General features: G+C 35.3%; 1 protein-coding gene across 2 annotated transcripts; it reads left to right on the top strand.

Moving 5' to 3' along the window:
• Positions 1–3,146: 3,146 nt before the first annotated feature.
• AP1S3 (adaptor related protein complex 1 subunit sigma 3) lies at positions 3,147–21,247 on the top strand. 2 transcript variants are annotated; one of them, XM_026664206.2, is made up of 5 exons: positions 3,147–3,277; positions 13,432–13,610; positions 14,763–14,871; positions 16,560–16,697; positions 20,847–21,247. In XM_026664206.2, the coding sequence occupies exons 1-5, from the start codon at positions 3,275–3,277 to the stop codon at positions 20,880–20,882; spliced, it is 465 nt and encodes a 154-aa protein (XP_026519991.1). In that variant the 5' UTR covers positions 3,147–3,274; the 3' UTR covers positions 20,883–21,247. The 2 variants fall into 2 exon arrangements, with proteins under 2 accessions (XP_026519991.1, XP_087821153.1); XM_087965027.1 differs by lacking the exon at positions 3,147–3,277 and adding an exon at positions 13,125–13,251.
• The last annotated feature ends 2,185 nt before the right edge of the window (positions 21,248–23,432 follow it).

Raw genomic sequence — 23,432 nt, 5'->3', positions numbered from 1 at the left:
TGTTGCTTCTTTATTTATGACCTGTGGAGACTTTTCATTTTTGTACAGTATGTGCATCAAGTGTTCTAGCAAATGAGTAAGGAAAAAATAACTAAAGAAATTCAGAAATTGTTAAAAAAAAATCCTAATTTAAGGAACTTATGTTACTTTTGAATTTGGATGACACCTGAAAGTTGTATGATTAAGCAATGGTAGGAAATCAGGCCCTTGAAACCATTAGCTGACATCTGGGATGCTTCCATGCTAGACAATAGGATTAGCAAGCATAGCCATCCTGGAGGTTCCATATAACAATGAAAAAGAGCTGACGAGGAAACAAAAATCTATAGCGGACATAGTAAATTGCAGCCCTAAAGGAGAGCTTGGGAGACATGCAAATTGAAACCTGGCAAGTCTAGAAGCATACAACCATTATAATAAACATTTATTAGATTTATAACACAAGACAGCTAGAGCAGTGGTCGCCAACCAGTGGGCCAGGGACCACTGGTGGTCCGCGAGAAAACTTTGGTGGTCCACAGAGAAATGTCACCCCAAAGCAATTAAGCCAGGCTGTGCCACCAACATGGCCGTGGGAACACAAAGCTTGCGTTGCTTGCATTGCGAACATGTAGTGAGGGAAGGGGGGGGAAGCACAGAGGGGGGAATTTTCCCCACACGCCTCGCCTGGCCACTGCGTTGCTTCTTTCCATTCTGCTTTTGGCTGCACGCAAGGAAAGCAGCAAAAGTCTTTCTCTCCCCAAACATCGCCAGAAATGAAACTTTGGGACCCTGCAAAGCATCCTGCTCCAAGAGGCTGTGCCGGTTCCCTTTCTCCCCCTCTCCCTCCCTCTCAGAACGGAGCTGGAGGCGGTATCCTGTAATCCCAAATAAAGAATGGATCGATTGGTAGGAATTAAATGGGACAGGGGAAAATATCAAGAATATATACATATATTTCTGTGGGGAAGGGTAGATCAGGGCAGCTGTTCATAGGATAAGGTATAGTGGGGCCCTTGATAGTGGCCAAGGACAGGGAGGAAAGACAAGGCATTTGGAATATAGGGGTGGATTCATGAGAGTTGTCCTGCTGGGGCATGGATAGTGATGACAGCTGAGAACAAGAAAGACATTGGGAAGATTTGGGGTGAGGAGTAATGAGATGCTGCACTGGGAGATGTTGAGAGGACTCCAAACTAATCTATGGCAAGATTTTTTTTTCCATTGCAAACCCACATCAGCAAATCATTCCAGGTTTGAGTTCTGCCAAACTCCAAGCAACCAAACAGACTAAAAGCGGCAGAATCTCCAGCCATGATTTTGTTTCAGGACAGAAGCAAAGCATTTTCCCCATTAGATGCAGTTCCTAATAGATACTTCCTTTTAGATTAATACATGGCATGTAAGGAGTGATTGGAATTTATGGCATGAATGACCCCTGCCCCCTTTCAACTATTTGATTATGAGTCTAAGTAAGTAGAGACAAAATATGTCTGCCACAAAGCAGCAGCTCCTTTTTATTTTCAGAATGAATTTGGGTCCAGGGTTATCACAGGGTTATTCTTAAATAAAAATAAAGCTGGTGGTTGGTTGAAATTCCATGCTTTGTCTGAAAATGGGTGCAACTAACTGAAAAGTATGTGGAAAGGGTGCGGAGATAAGCTAAGATTGTTTGAAATGGAGTAATCTGACAAGCTTGTATGCTTTGTATTAAGTAGCAGATGTTTCATTTAATCTCTCAAAGTTTCAAGTATTCCCCACCAGCCAAAAAGTTGCTAAGTAATGCGGTACAGTTTCAGGTATTTTTAAAATGAAAGGAATGAAAAAGAACACTTTCAAGAAGGAAATCCAGTTCAACTAGAATATCTGGATTTGTGACAAGTTTGTGCCATGGCTTTACAAGCATACCATTTAATTTAAACCAAAACCTTTTACTTTAACAGGCTTGGCCACATGGCATAAGCCCAAATAAAATATAGTTGTTATTTTGCATTTATCAGAGGGTTTGTGCTAGGATCACACAAACTGAACTGGCAAACCACTGATGGTTCATGCTATGTAGAGTCATAACTGATCTTCTTGCATTTGCTAATATGTTTTTGGAATACCACTGTAACTGGAAACCCAATGGCAACTATATAATATAGTCACTCACTTAGGATGTTTATCCTCACAAAATGAACTTAAAGTACAAATATATTTCAGTTTCTGTCCCTTCAACCAGTATAGGTAGTAATCAAGGGACTACGGGAATTGTAATCCCAGGTTACTAGATTCCTTACTCCTATAATTTAATAATTTCAGATTTAAAGCAATATTAAATGTCCATAATATATTATAGTTCTTTATTGGCAAAATCTGGAGTTTTGAAATAATCCAAATATTTGTAGGATTGCATTTAGAAATTTCCCAGTTATGTACATTATTTTTTTTTCCGATGAAGCTGCTTGCAGAAATATTGGTTTCCTCTTTAAAAGAAAAGAAAAAGTTCCCATCTCTGGAATTTGCCAACCTAACTTTTTTGACGATAACCTATGTTGCTGGATTGGGCCCTTGTCCCACCTAAAGTCTTCTCTGATATGGCCAGCCAACAGCACAAGGAAGCCCACTCGTCCAGCAGATAAACCTTCAGAAACATTAACGAAGCCATACAAACCGTTGATCCCCATTACCTCCAGGAATTCACCCAGCTCTTGTATGAAGCTGGAACTCGGTGTAGGCTAGAACTACCAACAAGAAACTCAGGTATCAGTCTTAAAGTTAAAACAGATGTACATTAGTTATCAGGAAAGGCCATATTCCTAATGTCTGGAGCAGGTCATTCATCGGCAAGGTACCTGCACTTGCATTTCTCTCTTCCGCTTATCCACGCCCTGGTGCTCAGTCGAGAGGACGTCCTTACCATTTATGTCCCGCTGCACAGCGCCCTGAGGGGGAAAGTGAAAACCGCCCCACGGGCACTTTGGGGGCACGCGGGAGAGAGCGCTTTCTCTCGGGGAAACCTGTCTTGCGAACGGCGGCAAGGAGGTGCCGCTCGTAAAATTTCCATTCAGCGACTCGGGAGAGCGCGGGAGCGCCCTCTCCCGGGTGCCCCCAAAGTGCCCGTGGGGCGGTTGCCCGAGTTACACGGGAGGCCGGGCGGGAGAGGGGAGGAGTCAAGAACTTTCAGTATAGGGCATGATGGGAAAGCGGAGCGAGCGCCTGGAAATTCACCTGTGGCGCCGGGGGGAGGGGGGAGACCCGCATCAGGCGGGTGGGGGGGACGAACCTCCGGGAAAGCGGGTCTGCGGCAGCCATGGTGAGTGGCGGGAGAGGGAGGAGGGAGAGCCTGCCCGGGAGCTCTCAGGACAGAGGAGGGAATCTCACCTGTTGAAGTCAGGTGAAGCCGCAACCTTCCGAAAAGAGCGGCGGGTGGGTAGGGCTCGAGGCTTACCTTCAACGTCCCGCAAACTCAGCAAGTCCCAGGGGCTGTTCCGTTCAAGTGGGCTCGCTGGACTGGGCTAGAGATCTGTCGCTTGGGAAGACAAATTTTAGGGATCTTGGTTCGCCCATTGGCCCCTCCGATTGCTTTTCACTGCCCTTCCTGTTCCTGCTTCTTTGTAGCGCGAGGGTTAATTCCATTCCCATTCTGCGCGCTGCAGCAAAAATAAAAAGAAAAGGACGGGGCAAAAGTCGCTTATCTTTGAAAAGCCTCTCTTTGCCTGTGGCTTAGTCAATATCAGGCTGGAAGGGGGAGGGGAATCGTAGCCAACCTCGTTCAGTTTTAATTTCTTAAATTTACCACCGGCAGTACATTTTAAGCTGAATCATATTACATTAAATTAGCTGGGTTGGCTGAGCTGCATCATACATCACACAAACCCAAAACTGGTGGGTTGGTGAGTTGGTTGGAGATTCTGAAAGTTACATAGCAAAGTTTGATGCATAGTTATATGCAAGTTATATGCAAGTTATATGCATTATATGCAAGTTTAGAAGTACAGTAGGTATGGGAAAGATCAACTCTACTTTGAGTCAGCAAGTGATGAGCAGGTATTTAGCTTCAACTCCAGCATTGAGGGCGAGGATCATGAATGTAAAAAAAATACCTGTTTCAATATTGTGGCTGGGTTCACACCTTATAGTAGGCTAAAAAATCATTGTATTTGGTTCACTGTATTCTGTGAACCCAACCAGTATACACACTGTTTTTGATGTCATTCAAACTAAATGTATCTCCTCCTTTGAGAAAGTTGTTAGTGTAATAGATGATTGCTGCAGACATAATATACCAAGACTTTTAAATCTGCCTCTTTTCATAAAATAGTAAAATAAGAGTTAGATGACACTATTGTTGAAAGATTTGCAGTTAGCTCCATGAGCACACTCTTAGAATGATTGTAGTTGTGAGATTCCACAGAGCTCGGTCTTGTGCCTTGTTACATTTTTATCAGTGACTTGGATAACGAAGTTACATAAGTGCTTAGGAGACCTAAAAGGTAGGATGGTTAATTCTTAAAAAGGAGAGAAGGAATTAAAAACAAAAAACCTAGACAATATTGAGTGTGTTGAAATAAATAAGATGGAACTTAGTTGAGAAAACATAAACTTCTGCATCTGGGTGGGCAAAAGCAAAGATGGGGAGACTTCGTGGCAATTTATGTGAAAAGAATCTGATTCTTGTTGATCACAAATTCGATGTGTACCATTAGGGTGAAATAGATGATACAAAGGCAAATGACGCTTTAAGGTACATTTGCAGGACCTAATGTTCATATCATGGGAAGTAACTGCCCCAACTCTACTCTTCCTTGATTAATTCCTACTTGGAATACTGTGTCCTGTTCTGATTACAAATCAGTTTGGTCTAGTGGTTAGGGCACCAGGCTAGAATACAAGAGACTGTGAATTCAAGTCTCTTCTTAGTCACCTTGGGCCTGTCCCTCTCAGTCAGCCCATCTCACCTCACAAGGATGTTGTGGGGAAAACACGAGGAGGTGTTTTTGATATGTTCACTTCCTTGTGTTTGGAAAAATAATAAAGGTGGGATATAAATAAAAATAAAAAGGGCAATTATAAATTGGAGCAAATTTAGAAGAGGAGTATCACAATGGTGATTGATCTGAAAACTAAACTATATAAAAAAGTTTATAGATATGTTTAACATATAGAAGAGATAACCAAAGAAAGATATGGTAATAATTTTCAGCATGTGAAGGGCTGTCATTTGGAAGACAATATGGGATTTATTTTCTTTTGGCCCAGTGGGCCGAACCAGAATCAATGATATAAGGAAGTATATTCAGACTACAGAACACTCGACTTACACACTCTTGGTTAGTGGAATAGACTGTTACAGGTTATACTAGTTTTTCTTATCTGGAAATTTTTGATTAGATTGTTTGGTCATCTGTTGTACAGGCTATAATGGATTCTGTACTGAATTGGGGGTTGAACTTGTTGCTATCATCCACATGTGAAGTGGAGAATGTCAATAAGCAATGGTTTGAGACACGTACAATGCCCTTATAATGTCAGCACTGACTCTACCACAAGAGGAAGGAATTTTGTTTCCAAGCAAGTGAGGCTTGCCTTGACATAGTTTTCCTGTTCATTCTACACCTTTGTTAGAGTTTTGTGTTATGGAATTAATATATGAAGATGTCCAGAAATTTGTACTTCCTTCACTGATTTTATGATACTTGTTTGATAATGTTAAGCAAAGCTTCATTTTGCTTCCCCAGAATGGGGACAGAAAAGTTGGTAAGACTAAGTATGGAAGCAGTCAAGGAGAGAGAATGGGAAAAAGGGGAAGTTAAATAAATGATGAGATGAGCAAGTGATTAGGATGGTTGATTACATTCTAAGCTTAACTCTGGTCAATAGTTTCAACTCTTAGTCCAACTCTTGATTATATATAGTTCAACTCTTCAACTACTGTAAGTCTATTCAGTTGGATGGGTTTGCCTCAAGGACAGAAAATGATGGGTTTTGACCTTTGATTTGGATGTTGTAAACATTTTGATTTGCCCTTTTTGTATTGAGCTTGCTATATACAGTAGGATTCACACACTTTGTACAATTAAGAAGCCCAACGCTATCTTTTTCTGAGATGTTACAGCAGTTGTGAAGAACAAACACAAGAGCCTAGGAAAAGACATCAGCTGTAAGGTGTTCCATGTGCATCTCATTTCATATTTTGTTCTTCAAATTCCATTTTCTGCATAGCCGCAATAATTTTATTCTTCTTTGGTTACTTTTGGAGGAGGAAGACAAAGACATATTTGAAAGTTACATGTACCTACATAAATGAGTTGAACAAAACATTACTCAGGTTTAAAGCTTGCAAAGAAATGAATGACACACATTGTTCAAAGGACTTCTGTCAAAAGTGTTTCGGTTCTTTCTAATGAACAGTGAAAGCTGTGAATAGGAACCACCCATACTGGATACTGTGAGAGGCCTGCCCAACCAGCTTGCTGATTTTTTCAGTTTGGCAATTAAATCTGGGGGGGAAAAAACAGTTCCAACCCAGCCAATTTTTCAGTTCTAATTATATGTGTGAGAATGTGTTTTTAAGAAAGGGAACTGCTGATTTAGGATTTACTTATATTTACTTATTAGTGTCACACATAGCATCTGGCACCTAAGCAAATATTTTCATCTATTAAGTGTTTTTCCTTCTAAACTAAGAACATAAGAGTTGTCTTGATGAATCAGATAAAACTCTATAGACCAGCTTTTTGTTTTAATCAGGAATTAGTCAAGCTCTGCCTGAAAGTCTTTGCTTTTTCTCCCAATTGAAAACCATGGCAATTTTCCTCAACCTGATCCCTTCCTGAAAGGTTGGTCTACAACATGCTTGGGGGATATTGGAAAGATTATGGCTGTAAATTAACACTTCTGGAAAGGATTGTTTCTTCAAAGCATGTTATAATTTGAAAGTCAAACATTTTTGAGTACACAATTTTAGGGGAAGACTGGAGAAAAAATATTTTGGTTCACCACAGGCTATTAGGCATGTTATTTCTCCTTTTGCATTGCACAGTCTTCCTTTTGATTATTAAAATAAATTCAAATTGACTAGATTTCAAAGCCCTTAACTCCAGGGAACATATAATCTCTGTAGAATAAACAGCATGCCATATTTGCTAATGCAGCATAATGCTAGCTGAATAAAACAGCAAGGATTGATGTTCCTAGATGTAATAATCCATCAAAAGAAATCCCTGTATTTGTGTCTTCAGCTATTTGATCCCATTTATCATATAAAACAGCTAATTATCTGAATCTTCTCTATTGTTGTGCCCATCAAGTGTTTTCAGTCCATCTATTAAAACTTGTTTGCAGAAAAGCTATTTTTTCCTTTCCTAGGCATTAGTCTTATTAACAGTATAGTCTTTCCTCTTCTTTGATGCTGTGATTGCATCTGTTCCCAAAGAAGCACTTTCCTTGAAAACTTTTAATACTTAATATTTTATTATTGAACCTATCTTTTTAAGATGGATTATTTAGTGAACAAAGAGAATAGTTGTAGCTCGGGGATAGATTGTGGGGTTCTTGGTTTTCTCTGAGCTTGGTGGTTTTCTTGCAGGTGTTTCATAGGGTTTCACTAGGTAAATCATCAGTGTGAACAAGTCTGCAAGAAAACCACTGCTCTTGAAAGTATCAATGACTCCACATGGATTACTTAATCAGTCAAAAATAGGGGGAAATGGACTTCCGGTTTGAAGGGCTTTGGCAACAGACAGAAATCCGCGATTGTGCGTGGTTTCTGTCTGGGCTCGCCGCTGGAGTGCTCCGAACCGGCTTGTTTCGGGGCTAAGCCACCCTGTAGAGGTGGTGAAGAGGGGGGAGACTGCCAGCAGGGTCAAGGAGAGCCGCATCTTTCCTCCTCAGCTGGCCATTACTCCCTTTCCCGAAGGCGGTTGCAGCAGTGGTCAGAAATGGCCACCAAAAAGAACTCGACTGGAAAAGAATGTTCAGAAGGAAGATAAGAAGTGAAAGTTTTGGCTGACCGGGTTAAATTGTAAAAGCAACAACCAAGGTACCCTGGAATTTAAACTTACAAAAGAATAACATCGCTCCCAAAGAAGAGTCAGAAGCAGCGAAGGAAAGAGAAAAGAGAAAGGTTTGGCTTTTTTTTTTTTCCTTCTCTCTCCTTCCCTATACTGACAACTAAGAGACTTAAATAAGAAATCGGAAAAATCTGCTTTGACATCAATAGGCAATTAAGCTGAAAATAAAACAAAATGCCAAAGGGATAATAAAGATTTCTGGACATTAAAAACTTTCTTTTTCATAAGCAGGAAGGGAGAGAAAAAGAATAAGGGCAGGATCTGGAAGAGGGAGGAGACTGCCTGGAATAAAAAAGAAGTTAAAGTAAAACTTCAACAAGACTTCTAAAAGATACATTTTAACTGAAACTTTGCAACTAAATAGTAACCCCAGGAAGAGAAAGTGGGGGGGAAAAGAGCAAAAAAGAAACAGCTTGCGTGTATTTGGACTATTTGGTGGGATTTTGGGTTATTATATTTGAATGACTAAAATCAATTGGGTGGTTGTTTAAAAATTTATACAATGGCACCACTTCTGGATGAATTGAAAATGGAACTTAAAAAGTACAAAGAAGATGCACAAGAAGGGAAGGATTCTTTTGGCTTCGTTTTTCAATTCTTAGAAATGGAGATTTGGAACTATGAGAAACAACAAGAAAAGACTCCAAAACAAGAAGACTGGGACAAAGAAGAAGCCATCTTTAATGAACAAGTAATTCTATGTGGGGAAGAAAAAGGAAAGGGGGGAAAGAGAATGGAGAATTTAAGACTTAAAAAAACAACCAAAGAAAAGAAAAATAATTTGAAAAATAAGTATAATACTGGAAAGCAACAGAAAAGGGGAATACAGAAGAGAGAAATAGAGGTAGAGAGACAAGGGGGTAAAAAGGGGAGAGAGAAGAAGAGAGGGAAGAAGGAAAGGAAAAGATGTTACAAAGGACCTGGGCAAGATATAAAGAAACAGGACCTATTTAGAGGTAATGGGTGAAAATCTAACTGAAAAAGGGATTCTGTAAAGGTACATAAGATTGTATTGTTATATTAGTAATAGAAATAACTTTAGAAAATTGGAAACAATGTATGATTAAAATGAGGGATAAAATAGTGTAATTTAGTGAAATGTTTGTGAATAAAATAAGTGAAATAAAATAAATGAGAAAATTGAATTAGGAAGGAACGGGAACATTTTAATTAGTTAATGTTTTATAAAATATAAGTGATGGGGGGGAAATTAACTATGGAAAGCTTATAATTGTTCCCATAGAAGTATGATATTTAATTGAAAAGTAATGTTAAAGATGTTAAGACTTTAATGAATATTAATATTAATGATAGAATTGAATTGGAATGGAATATTGTTTTAATTATATATATTTATAATTTTTTTCTTTTTTTAAGAATACAGTGTGTATTTTAAGAATGTACCAAGCAGAATCCGAATGGAAGTTATGTATTGAATGTTACAACTTTAGGGAAAAGATATAAAGGCGTCATACTCCAATCAGTAACTACAGGAGAAATTTTGTTTAATGAGAAAAGATAATAGATAATTGAAACAGGACAGACAAAAAATATAAATACAATGATTTGAATTGAGATGAGATAATTAAAATAAAATTGAGAAAATTAAAAGAGGGGAGAAGCTATGTAGAAAATGTAAAATAAGATATGGAATAGAATATAAAAATGAGCATGAACCTGAATTTGTGTCTGTACGAAGAAATATAACCCGGGATTATGCTGCTTTCAAAAAAGATGTTTTATTTGTATTTTTTTTTATCTTTGTGAAAACTCAAATAAAATTTACAAAAAAAAATAATAGGGGGAAATGCTTGCAACAAAGATCAGCTAATTTTGATATGGATAATGCTTATCTGTGTGTTAAAGATGCAGTGTTCTACTTGGTATCTTCTCAGATATAAAATATAGCATGGCAGCTTTAGCAGCAAAAAAAGTAAAATAATATTATTGAAGACACATTACAATTTCATTTACTTCTTATAGGGCTTCCCTTGATGTAGTAGTCTGAAATTAAAATGAGACAAATTTTCCTCTCCCATACTCTTAACAGTGGCCACTTACTTAAATCTGTGAAGTGTTAAGATAACTCCTTTTGGCGGTTCAAGAGTTTCTAATGTTGAGGTTCTTCTACTTAGTTTCTCCTCTGTGTCTCCTTTCTTCCTGCCACTGCTCATATTCTATCTTATCAAGGTGGAATTTTTGTCTCTGTTCCAGTTTTTCCCCCCTTTGCTCATGTCTCTGTCAATTCTTTCTCAAACATTTATGAGCCAAAATTTGCACCTTCTATGTGTAATTTGCTGTACCTTGCATACAATATATTTTTATCTTGTTTCCTGGTATTATAGCTTGATTTATTAACTAAACCTGCTTTGAACAAAGAAACACAAATTGAACTGGGGTCCTTTGAAGAGATTCCATTGTTTCAGACTCAAAACTGAAAACATTTTGAACTGAGTCTGAACTCTTTGAAAGTCTTGTGAGTACTTTAAGCAATTCAGAAGGCTAGAGAAGGGACAACATAAAATCAAATACTCGCATTCCTTTTTATTTTCCGTACAGGGAGTACTGTAATAGAAAAGAAAACAGAGTTACTGATAGGACAATCTTCTAATCAGAAGGAAGAGTTTTCTAAGAGATCTCTAACTAGATAGTGGATAGAGAGAATGATGCTGAGTCATGTATTATGGGTTTTATTTTCTATGTCTCTGTTCCTTATTATCTTCTTCTAATCTGCACAAGAACTCTTGAAGAGTTTGAAAGAAGCCAATCCAAGAAAGGGTTACTGTTTGTAACACACGTCCTGCTGAATTCTTTGTCCCTCAAAAATTGTGAAATATCCAGCATTTCTTATTAGGAAAAGTACTTTGAAGAAGGCATATCAACTCCATTCTAATTCTGTAGTTCTTGGTAATCATGCCATTCTTGTTTGCCATGAATGTTTTTTCGTTCCCTTTTGTAAAAATCATGAGGCCAGTAGGCACAATATTCTGTTTTATTTTAGAATAAAGCAGACTTTTTTTTTTTACCAAAATGAATTCTCTATAGTTAAACTTGTCATAACTTAATATTCATCTTTGTATGAATTATGGTTTCATTAAATTGGTGATTTTGTCTCTGATTCTCCCCAACCCCGTTTAACTCTCGGGGTTATTTGCATTCTTGTTTTCAGTTGTGTCTAACTCAAGCATCTTCATTATAATTCAAGATATTGGCTACACCTGACATTGAAAAGCAGAAGCTTGGTAAACTGGAATTTAAACAGTAAGGAGTCTGAAGAGATTCTCAGTCATCCAGGTCATGGTTGTCCTAAAGGTGCTTTTTCAGGAGGCGACTGGACTTTCTAGTTTTTTCTTTTGAAGACATTTTGCTTCTTTCCCAAAAAGCTTCTTCAGCTCTGACAGGAAGGTGGGGAATGGAAGGATTTATATTCCTTGCAGACAGCTGGTCATTTGCATCCTTTTAGAAGATTTTTGAAGCAGTTAGAGGTTTGTCTGTGTCCTCAGGGTCACCTGATTAGTGCTCCTGATTCCTGTAGTCTGCACCTTTTTCCTCTGCAAATCCATTTCTACTCCCACACCATTAAAAGGGTGTTCATTCCAAATTGTATAGCTAAAAGTCTCTAGAGATTCTCTGTTATCCAGGTCATTGTTGTCCCAAAGCGAAAAATATTCGAAAGAAAAACAAGAAAGTCCAGTTGCCTCCCAAAAAAGAACCTTTGGGTTAAACAGCAAGGATGTTACAAACTTGTTTAAAACTGGATTGACATGAATATAGGCTCAGCCAACTTCATTACATCCTTTATATTAAAATGAACGTTAAGTATCTCAGCTGTGAAAGGCACAGTCTGTTCTCATCTTTGAACTTTCATATTGGCCCTTGCTATCTAAGCTTAACAATATTATCATCCAGATACTATAAAGTCTTGCTTTAAATGGAAATGGGAGAGTTTTAAAATGACTCACTACTTAAACCAATAATACACCTTGTTTCAAAACCAGTAAATAGAAGCCCAGAACCCAAGGCAAAGATAAAATTCACTGGTTTATTGATAAAAAAAATCTCATTTAGTTGTATTTTATGTTTGCCTAGTAAATGCTAAACAAATTTAGATAGGAAGTATTGTTGTAAGACACAGGTTAAATTTAGATGATATTTCCCCTATTTTTAATTGGCTTGATAGGCAGAGGGCAAGAATCATAGCAAGAGTTGGGGGAAATGATAGATCAGATCTTGAAATCAGATTTGCTAATTACAGTTCTCCATTTTTTTGTCAATTGTCTGTTCCTTGTGAAAGTATAAGATCAACATATGTGAAATATAGATGTTATTGCTGCTGTTGTTAAATTGTTTTTTAAAATATAACTGCTTTTTATTTTAAAATAATGAAGCAGTGTCCTAAAGACAGACTTGAAAGTTGACTGTAGAAATTTGAAGAATTAATCTGTTGCAAATGACTCATAAGCTTCTCCATCTCTTGAAGAATGAAATGATGTTCAGACCCTCTTGACCCACCATCCTGTGGTTTTTAATAGTTTACCTAGGTGAGGAATGATAGACCTACTGAGTTTTAAATACTGAATTTGCAAAGTTGGCAAAGGAAGCATTGGAACTTGCAAAATGCAATAGCAGTCACTAATTTACATTGCAGCATCGGGTGTATTTTTCAGTGGGCTTATTTGATATGAATCTATTGTCATGGCAGAACTCCAATTTATGGCAGAATATGTTAGAAAATTAAAAAGATCTTTTGAAAGGTTTTCTATGTGACTCAGAGTAGAAATAACCAAAAGTAACTGAGCAAACACAAATCTTGATTACAGAGTTGCACTTTTGTTTTGTTCAACTGTTGAAGATAGCTAGTTGGGTTTGGTTAAAGTTCACAGAAACTATATTAGTTTATAATCTAAACATAAGTAAAAAGTGTTTTGTACTTGCTTTAGCTCTGAGATTTTGTATATATTTTTCATTTAATTTGATTGTTGATGCTTTGTCTTTACTGCATATTTGCACAATGATGTTATGATAATACACACTCCAGTGCTGCGCTGTCATTCCTTCCGTTGCTTTTCTCTGACAGCTCAGTTCTTTTTTCAAAGGTCATAGCTGCAGTAAAACTAAAGAAAGCATTATTAGTGGAAGGGCTGACCATCTCAGATAGAAATTGTAGATGTTGAAGATGTAAATATTTGAAGACTATCAGGCCAGGGAAAAGAGGGTAAGTAGCAAAATGTACCACCCCCACCCCCTTTTTTTTTTACACTTTTCATTAGTAACAAACAGGATACTCCATGGGATATATCTGCCTTGGTAACAAGCTGACTTTAGGAGAAAAGAAAAATGTTGTGGCACTTTTTACACTTGTGTCCCTATAATCAACTTGTTTTCTTTATTCTAGATACATTTTATCCTGCTGTTCAGCCGACAAGGGAAATTAAGACTTCAGAAATGGTTTATTACACTTCCTGAAAAGGAAAAGAAAAAAGTTACCCGAGAAGTTGTGCAGATTATTCTGGCTCGAAATCAAAAAATGAGCAGCTTTGTTGACTGGAAAGATCTCAAGCTTGTTTACAAAAGGTGTGGGAAGTTTTATAAATCAACTTTTTATATACAGCAGATCATTTCCATGTGTGATAAAAAGGGAAGAGGAACACATGTTCTGTAAATCAATGCTAGCATGGTGATAAATAGCAATTCACTAGACTGAAGAACAGCCACGAGTTCAGTTTCATCTTCTTTAAAAATTTATTGTTTTTGTGTAAAGAGAAAGTTTACAGGAATTGTTTCAATATACTGAAGAAAAATCTACATTCAGGGACTCCTGTTATCTGAAGGAAGGGTTGGGTAACATTTTCAAGTGAGTGAAACAACCTGGTCCAGTGTTTCCCAACATCAACATATTTAAGATGCATGAACTTCAACTCTGTTTGAAGTGCTGGATGGGGAATTCTGGTAGTTGAAGTTGCTGATATTGAGAACCACTGACCTGTCCAGCAGACAATTTTTTTCTAACCTTGTAGAATAACTTTATTGTTACTTTGAATGTACAATAATTGGCATACATCAAAATGAAATTTCATTGCATGCAGCTCTCAAAGGGTCTCCACCTATACACTACATAAACAAGACAAAATAAATAAATAAATACAAAATTATGCATATACCCACATATATTATATGACATGGAGAAACATGGATTGTTCTAATTTATCTTAGAGCAATCCACTTATTCAAGGTCACAAAACAGTATGTAAATTTTTATCATGATCTTGAAAGAGCTGAATAAAAATGTACTGGAATATGAATGTTGGGTTTTTTTTTTAAAGCGACAATTGCCCTTTCTTTTAATGAAGTAAATTGTTTACATAAAAACTATATCAATATAGCAAAATATTTGAAATATTATTTGGAGCTGATATTCTTAAAGTATTAAGATATACGGAGGTATATCAAGAAGTAAAAAATAGGTTGGCTTACCACAGACTTAGAGAAACAGGGTGAAATTTTATGACAGATTATTGTGTTATGTGCTGAATTTTTATCTTATTTCGTATCTACATGACTGATATGGCACCTCTTGTTTTCATAATCACTGATAAACACTTTTCAGGATGCTTTTAAGGCAAATTATTTTATAATGTACTGTGCAAGTGAACTTGAAGAAAGAACAAAACTGATCTTTAATATATACTAATGGTCATATTTTTTTCTCCTTGTTTTATAATGTAGGTATGCTAGTTTGTATTTCTGTTGTGCAGTAGAAGAAGAGGATAATGAACTCCTGACCCTAGAAGTTGTTCATCGTTATGTAGAGCTATTGGACAGATATTTTGGCAATGTAAGCTTATTTCTTTATTACTGCTCCATAAATAACTTTCTTTGCATCTATTCTGGTAAAGTTTAACATGATTGTTCTTTGCAAATTGTGGTTTGTGGTTTAAAATATGGCTAATATCTAATCAACCAGGGTTTATTCCCCAAGCCTATAAATGAATCCAATCATGCTGTTACTTTTTTTTCTTTAATGGAAAGCAGGTATGCAGGCATAGAAACGCTGAATAATTTGAAATTGTTTTAATTCTGAGATTCTGACAAGATAGAAGTACTTTTTGTGCACAATTGTCCATAGTTAACTTATTTGTAATGTATTATGTTTTAATTATGTATTTCTAATATTTATTAATTGTCCAGTGGTCAGACCAGTATAACAAAAAATATTCCAGATAAAAATCTATATATATCAAGTAAAAATTAATGGACGATCTTCTGTTCCCTGGGGGATTATATCTGAACACTTTTTCACCCAAGGTTTCATAGTGTCAGTAGTATTGAGTATGTTTAACCAACTGATATTCATAAGCATGCCTGTCTAGAAAAAGAATATTATACTTGGTTGCAATTATTTTTCATACTCTTAAGAATAGATTACTACAATATGTAATTTCTGGATCAGCTTGAAAACTAGTTAGGAACATCAACTAGTTCATAATACAGCTGCTAAACTCCTTGCTAGCAACAATTTGCAGAAAAACATATAGCTAATCATTAAATATTAGTTACTGGTTTATCTTCTAAGATAGTTTCATGTACCTGGCTATTGTTTTATTGCTGGAAAAATGTTAAAATATTGTGGAGACGGTGAAGGCTAAGTGGAGACCTTCCACATATTTCCATCTTAGAAAATGGTGTGCTTTTATAGTATATTGCCAGTGGATTAATAACCTGTCATAAAACTTAAAGCTTTTGATAGCATATTGTATAGCCAATAGTTTCATACTATTACAGCATTAATTAACATTAATTAATTAACATTAATTAATTAGCATTCATTAATTAGCATTAATTAATTACAGCATTAAGACAATGTAACCAAAACTTCAAAAGAACACTACTTCTTATTAACCTGCCTTCTGGACGTATATTATATCCTATATTTTTCTTTGATAAGGGAGAATTGCTCATTTACACATGTGATTATTCTGTGCACTTCTGTTCTTAATGTAATGTTCATCTCTATAAACACTCAATATAGAATAGAGAGATTATCAGAATACTGAAAGGCTAATTTGTTTAAAGGTTTCCTTTCCCCTCCAGAAATTAATTTCTGTATACACTTCCAATTCATGATAAAACAAATACATTGCATAATGTGTTTTCTTTTCATTTGGTTTATTATACCAACATATTACAGTGCCCATGAATGAATTTGAAGAAAGTTCAGCTTGTCTATAAAAAGGTAGAAATAATAGCCAGTGCCCTGTAGGATTTTATTTCTAGAAAAGTGTGAAAAGATTGCAGTTTCTCAACAGTTAGGGACATAAAATGATCTTGAAATGTCACATAGTCTTTAATTATTTCAACTTGAAACCACACATTTAATGCATTTAATTTTATATATCCTTTGTTTCTGGCTGTCCTAGAAGTACATTTATATACAAAACAGGGTTTTAATGGGTCTGAGTATACATTAACATATTCAGTAGCAGGATACTGAGTCTAAATATTTATTTCTCTAATCCTTAACAGGTATGCGAACTGGATATTATTTTCAATTTTGAGAAAGCATATTTTATGCTTGATGAATTTCTAATGAGTGGGGAAGTTCAAGAGACATCCAAAAAATCTGCGGTGAAAGCCATAGAAGATGGTGATATGTTACAAGAGGTAAGGCAGAAGAGAGAATAAAACAAATCCCTCCCTTTCTCTCCTTTTTAAAAAATATTACTGTCCTATATATGGTTTAGGCCAGTGTTTTTCAACCTGAGCAACTTTAAGATGGGTAGCCTTCAGCTCCCAGAATTCTGGCTAACTGGGGAATTCTGGAAGTCAAAGTAACTCCTCTTAAAGTTGCTTGGGTTGAGAAATTGATTTAGGTCATCAATCATACTACTAGAACATAGTATATATATATATATATATATATATATATATATATATATATATATATATATATATATATATATATATATATATATATATATGTGTGTGTGTGTGTGTGTGTGTGTGTGTGTGTGTGTGTGTGTGTGTGTATATATATATATAGATAGATAGATATAGATAGATATAGATAGATATATAGATAGATAGATAGATAGATAGATATAGATATAGATATATATGACATAATAAATTAAACATCAATATCAAAATTAGAATACTATGTAAAAAGGTCAACTCCTAATCACTTCATGATATTCTTATAGTTTTCTTGGTCAAAATTCAGAAATGTTTTGCCATTGCCTTCAATGATATTTTTTTATTTCACATTCCACCTTATAAATGGCTATTTTCCATTTAAGTTCTTACTACCTTTTTAGGGAATCAACCAAGGTCGGGTAGATGGTGCTATTCGCTATACCCCAGAAAGCTGTATACAAATAATGTTCCCTTATGGAAAGAGAGGCTTTTCCTAGGAGGGATGATCAAAGAACATGGGGAATGTATGCCAACAGGGTATAATCCCACAAGGTCACTTAAATGACGGCCATCCCAGCTGCCCAACTAAAGCAAGCAGGAACCCATATTAGGGCAATACAGATCAAAAATCATTTTAATGACAATGGCAAAGGTAGCTTTTCCTACTACTTGTATATTTTACCAAGAAAACCATATCAATATATGGTTCTCAACATGCTACTGGGGATATCTTTCAGATATTAACTGTATGTCTAGGTGTAGCTATGTAGCTAGATTTAGCTAGATGGAAGCTTTCAGAACCTTGTAGTTGCTAATTCAAATAAAATTCAAAATTTCAAGGACAGAATTAAAATGAAAACATAGAACCTAAAAAGCATGAATATGAGAAAGTTCAGCACATTGAAAGATGAAATGAGTCAACTACTCATTAAGCATCCACAAATTGAGATGGATTAGAACTGGACACTTTCAATCAAAAGACCACATTGTCTACTGTTTAGGACATGAAAAACAATGATGAAATGATGTTGCTTTTTTAGTTAGGAAATATATATGTAAAGAACAATACATGACTAATTAAATCATTGACCAAAAATATCAATTGGTCTTTGTGGACAGCCTTTGATATACAATGTGTTCAGGTTGATATTTCTACCACTGGTATAGAAAAATGGAAGTTGAAATTTATGTTGAAGTTCAATTTGAAATTAACTGAACATGGAGGCTGTAATTCCAAAGTTAGAACTATAAGGAGGAAAATTTAGTTGAATTGTATGCCCAGGAAATCAAATAAAGCAGGAAAATGATACAACAATTTCTGCCAATCCAGTTATTTCTTTATCACTAACACATTCAAATTTACCAACTTAGGTTAACATATAGAGTGTACCAAAATACAGGCCCCATAAATGATTTATTGTATAAATTACATTAAATGTTTGAATTAATTTCCATTTTCTTCTAACCATTTCTTATTCTCAATGGATGACTAGTAAACATTCCTTAGATAAATTTTCTCTGAAAAATAATAATTTGATTGACATATACAACCTGATTTTTGGTACACCATGGCAATTATCAATTGGAGCACACAAAAAATGAAATTCACTTTATTATATTACACCAGTTTATTGTTGGTATAAGTATGTAGAAAAGCTCATTTATACAAAAATGATATGGCCAGGGACTGATAGTAGAACTGTGGTGGAATGTGGTCCAGATTCCTAGGAGGGAGGAAGTTAAACTAAAGTTGAACAAGAAAGCCAGCAAGCTTCTCTGGTATGATCTTGAACATGTACCCACTATTTTCAAGGAGAACATCAGGAATCATTTGAAGTTCTGTACTTCACAGATCTAGCTGAACAATGGAATGAATAAAAGATGTTGTTAAAGAAAAATACGGAAACATACTGTCAAAGATCAGGACACAGAAAAAAAATGCAAACTGGATGTCAGAATGAAGGTGGAAATTGAAAAGAAAAGAAACCAAAGACAAGGAAAACAAAGATCGCAAGGAAGAACTCAACACAACATTTCTAAGACATATTAGAAGGGACAAGAAGCGTTATTACAACAGTAAAGATGAAAACAAAAACAAGAACATGGAAAAATAAGAATAGTCTTTCAAAAGATTTCCTAACTCAAAAAGAGGTTCCAGCCTTGAACTGGCATGCTAAAAATGTCAATGGATGGTGAGAATTAATTCAAAGAAGATCAAACAAAAGTGAAAGCAGTATTCTGAGTCTGTACACTATATGTGTCAACCTGTATATTTATAAGAACTGCTAATACTGCAAGTTAGCTCAGTTATTGATTATCAAATCAGAAGACTATAGGAGTTGATGAAATATCTATAGAAATATGATAAGCAACAGAAGAATCTATAAAGTTTCTAATCAAAGACCATCAGGAAAAAGATCTAGTGGCCAGCGGATTAGAAGAAGTGAGTTTGCATATCAATATCAAACAGAAAAGGGTTAACAGAATGAGCAAATATTCACACAATATACTTAATTATACATGCTAGAAAAATAATGCTTAGGATCATCCAAAACAGATGACAACTATATGGAAGCAGAGAGGCCAGATGTTTGACTGCCTTTAGAAAAGCACAAGTAATAAGAGAATTATTGTTGATGCCAGCTAAGTAATCAAGAAAGAATAATAATAGTAAAAAAGTTCTACAAGTGCTTAATTGATTATAGAAAGGCCTTCTTTTGTGTCAATCATGTTGTGGAATGTACAAAATACACACACATATTCTCTCTCTCTCTCTCTCTCTCTCTCTCTCTCTCTCTCACACACACACACACACACACACACACACACACACACACAAAATTCCATCAGATATTATGGTGCATAATGGTCAGTTCAAACACTCATTAACTTATCTAGTGTTTTCAAATACTTGTTTTCAATGCGAGAATTAAGTAAAAAGGGATTTAAAAGAGGCAGGAGTATTTTTCCAATCTGTCCAACATGATAATTACTATGAGCTGTATAAATGAATAATCCTACTTATCCCTAATAGCATGTACCTATGATGTTATGAAAAAACAAGGAATAATTTGTGAAACAATCTTAAGTCTAATTTGTTCAGCAACTCAGCTGAATGCGTAACATAATAAAATTAGTCTCAAAGGGACATAAACACACCATTGAGGCTGATTTGTGCACAAATAATGCTAGATTTTTTTAAAAAGTTTGGGGAATGACTTTATTGTGGTGGAAAATCACTAAACACTTCCATAGAAGCATCTAAAATGAACCCAGGTCAAACCAGGTCAGAGCAAACAAATTTTGTTGACTAAATGTTACATACATTGATATTCCCTTTTCAATCCAGAGACAAGATTATATCTTGAGATTCTCAGTGTTTAAAGAAAAGCTTAAGTTCCTGCACAGAAACATAGAAAACTGACAGCAGAAAAAGACCTAATGGTTCAATGAGTCTGCCCTTTGAGGGTTTTTTATTTTTTTGTTTTGTGTTTTATTTATTCATTATTTTTAAATTATTTTTTTTATTTTTTCCAGATGATGGACATGTATTTATCTCAAGCATGATTGTAGATTGGTGAAAGAAAATACTAGAATTATTTGATTGAAAGATTATGGATTTTATTAACAAAATAATGTTTCATGTTCATAAAATTCATGATTTCAAAATTACTTATTTTGTATTAAAAAGTAAATAATTTTAACATACAGAATTACTTGAGGCTAGAAGATTAAGCTAGTGAGAACAGAATGAGTCTATTAATAATGTGATTTTTCTTTAGCTTAGCAAATTAGTTTCAGTTATCTGGTTTTGAATGGGTTGATTGTTCTTACATTATAAATTCTATGTGTAAATTTTGATAACTGGGTTTTTTTCTTGACTGTTCTTTGTTACAGACAATGGAAGAATATATGAGCAAGCCTGCCTTTTAAATCAAAACTACAGAACCAACTAAAGGGACCACGTAATATGGCATAACATCTCTTAAGTGCCAGATTTTGTTTAAAATACACATTGCCCAAAGTTCTAATAGTGATGTTATCTATGCAACTGTCAAGACGAAAGTCAGCCACAATCCTGTCAGTATAGCAGCACATGTATATTATACTTTATATGAGTTTATTTTAATTTAATCTCTTGGCTATCTAGATTGAAAGTCTTATAGCAACTCTCACTATCAACTTTTTACTTCTAAGAAATTGTAACTAGAATTTTTGAAGGATATATTTATGACTCTGGACCAGTTTCTGATCAATTCAATATAATTTTGTAAAAACAAAAATGTTATGTGATCATTTCTTCTATATTAATAATACTTTTACAAAACATATGGTGTTGATAGATTTAATTTTTAACTTGCTTTGACAGCAAGTGTCCTGGACTGTAGATAATTTAATACATAATAGTCCTTTGTGTTGGGGTAAATCAATTTTTTACAAAATTTTTACAAATTTTGCCAAGCATTCCTTAATCAGCATTTCTGCAAACTGAAAGAGAGCAATTATATTTAGATAATTTTTTTTAATCCTGGCTTTGAGCTTCTTCAGTGAAGCAATAAATTGAAATGCCTGAATTTTATCCTTACAGCTGTAGACCTACAAACATATAAATGCAGTTGTACAATGGCTAGGGGCTTCCTTGAGTTATTAGTCAATTTACTGCATCAGGGCCTTTTATAGATTTGGGAGGTATGGGGATTTCATCTTATTAGAGAACTCATTTTTCTAAGGTTTCCCATGGTAAAAAGTTGTCATGGAATCTAACTACCAGTCAGATTGAACTTCCTTAAATACTGTAATCTACTTATCTGTACTATAGTCTGACAAGATCGGTGGCATATAAATTTAACAAAACAAACAAACAAACAAACATTTTCCAAGAACATCTCCCTTCAACCCTGGACAATGAAGAGTGAAAAGCAACTTCTCGGATTATCATCAGATTCTGATGGTGAAAGACTAGAAAATACAAAACTGAAGAAAATGTTATAAAATTCTTGACCACATGAGGACCACTTCTGTAGCAATGCAGTCATGCACATGATGTAACTGTTTACTTAAATTCATTTCAAGGGTGGCATTCCTCTAATTATGAGAAATAATTTGTTTGAGAAAAGAAAAACAGGAGATCGAGGTTATGTAAAAATTACCTTAAATGATAGATCCCTACCAATGCCATTAGAAACATCCAGAGATGGGGGAGAGAGAGAGAATGAGAGAGAGCACAGGATTTCTGCACCTCTGTTTTGTCCTTCAATTGGTTTTTTTGGAGAGGACAGATGAAAATAAATCAGTAACAAAAAAGAATAACAACAGAGTCAGAAGGCAGTAAGGCAGGGTTGCAGAACTTCTGGAGAACAACTTCACCTGGTATTTCAAAGGAAACAGATTTGATCTGCATCTATTCAAGTACTCCTGGGATGAGAGCGCAGTGATTCTACATATTTTTATATTGATGCTGTTAGCTAAGAAAAATGCTTCAAGAGGCACATAAAACTCTGTTTCAGGATTCAGTCCATTTAGAAATGTGTGCTCTGAGGCAAAATGCCTTCTAAAAGGTGTCCTGGTATATGTTTTGTGTGTGTATTTGTGTCTTTCTATGTGTGCATATAACCAGAAATATCCCCCTCCCCGCAACACACAATTTTTTTTTGGTAAGAATTGAACGTCGGTACTTATTTTTCTTAAAATGGAAACACAATGAAATAAAATGAAATCAACGTGATAGATTGAACTGAACACACATAGAACTTATCAGAAGAGGAAACATGAAGTCATCTGTTACCTTTTCAAGTATACATTTATTGGCCCTCACTGGGTTTTTTTCTTTTCACTCTTCCAATCATTGCCCTCCCAAGTCCTTTTCTGCTGCAACCTTCCATAAGCATAAGAATAAGTAGACCTTCCATAAGCATAAGAATAAGAATAAGGATGTAGTTCCGGCATTACAGACAATTTGTCTCTTGAAAAATTATGCATAGATACAAATTTAATCACAATTTGTACATTTTCTATAGGGTTCCCATGCATACATGTATTGTCATTGCCAACAATATCAAATATATACAGTATTTGATCATAGATATGTTTACTTTAAAATCTTGCTATATTAATTTCAAGCTATATTTTGTCCAGGATTTTGTTTTCATCACAGCTAACCAGATGAAAAACTCACGAATAGAAAATGGCAGTGAGTCCATTCTCTCAGTTGGGTTTCTCAGTAGATATTCTTCAAGAAATACGTCTTAACATTAGAGGTACAACATAACCACTGATATCATGTTAGGGGTACAACATAACCACTGATATCATGTTAGATTGGCCCATGAATTTGGATAAACCCCCTTTTACAGCCAGATAATTTTACATCTTGTTGTAACAAAAGTCAGAATTTAACAAAAGTCAGAATTTTTACTCTGCTTTTTGTGAAGTGCTTTCTTGATGTCAATGTTATTCAATTTAATTAGCTCAATATGAGTTTTC

This window comes from Notechis scutatus, chromosome 4 (genome assembly GCF_049901735.1).
Source record: "Notechis scutatus isolate UNSWTSFEM ecotype Mainland chromosome 4, rNotScu1.2, whole genome shotgun sequence".
In the NCBI taxonomy this organism is placed as follows: domain Eukaryota; kingdom Metazoa; phylum Chordata; class Lepidosauria; order Squamata; family Elapidae; genus Notechis; species Notechis scutatus.
The sequence above is the reverse complement of the archived record's forward strand: the minus strand, read 5'-3'. Positions and strand labels throughout refer to the sequence as shown.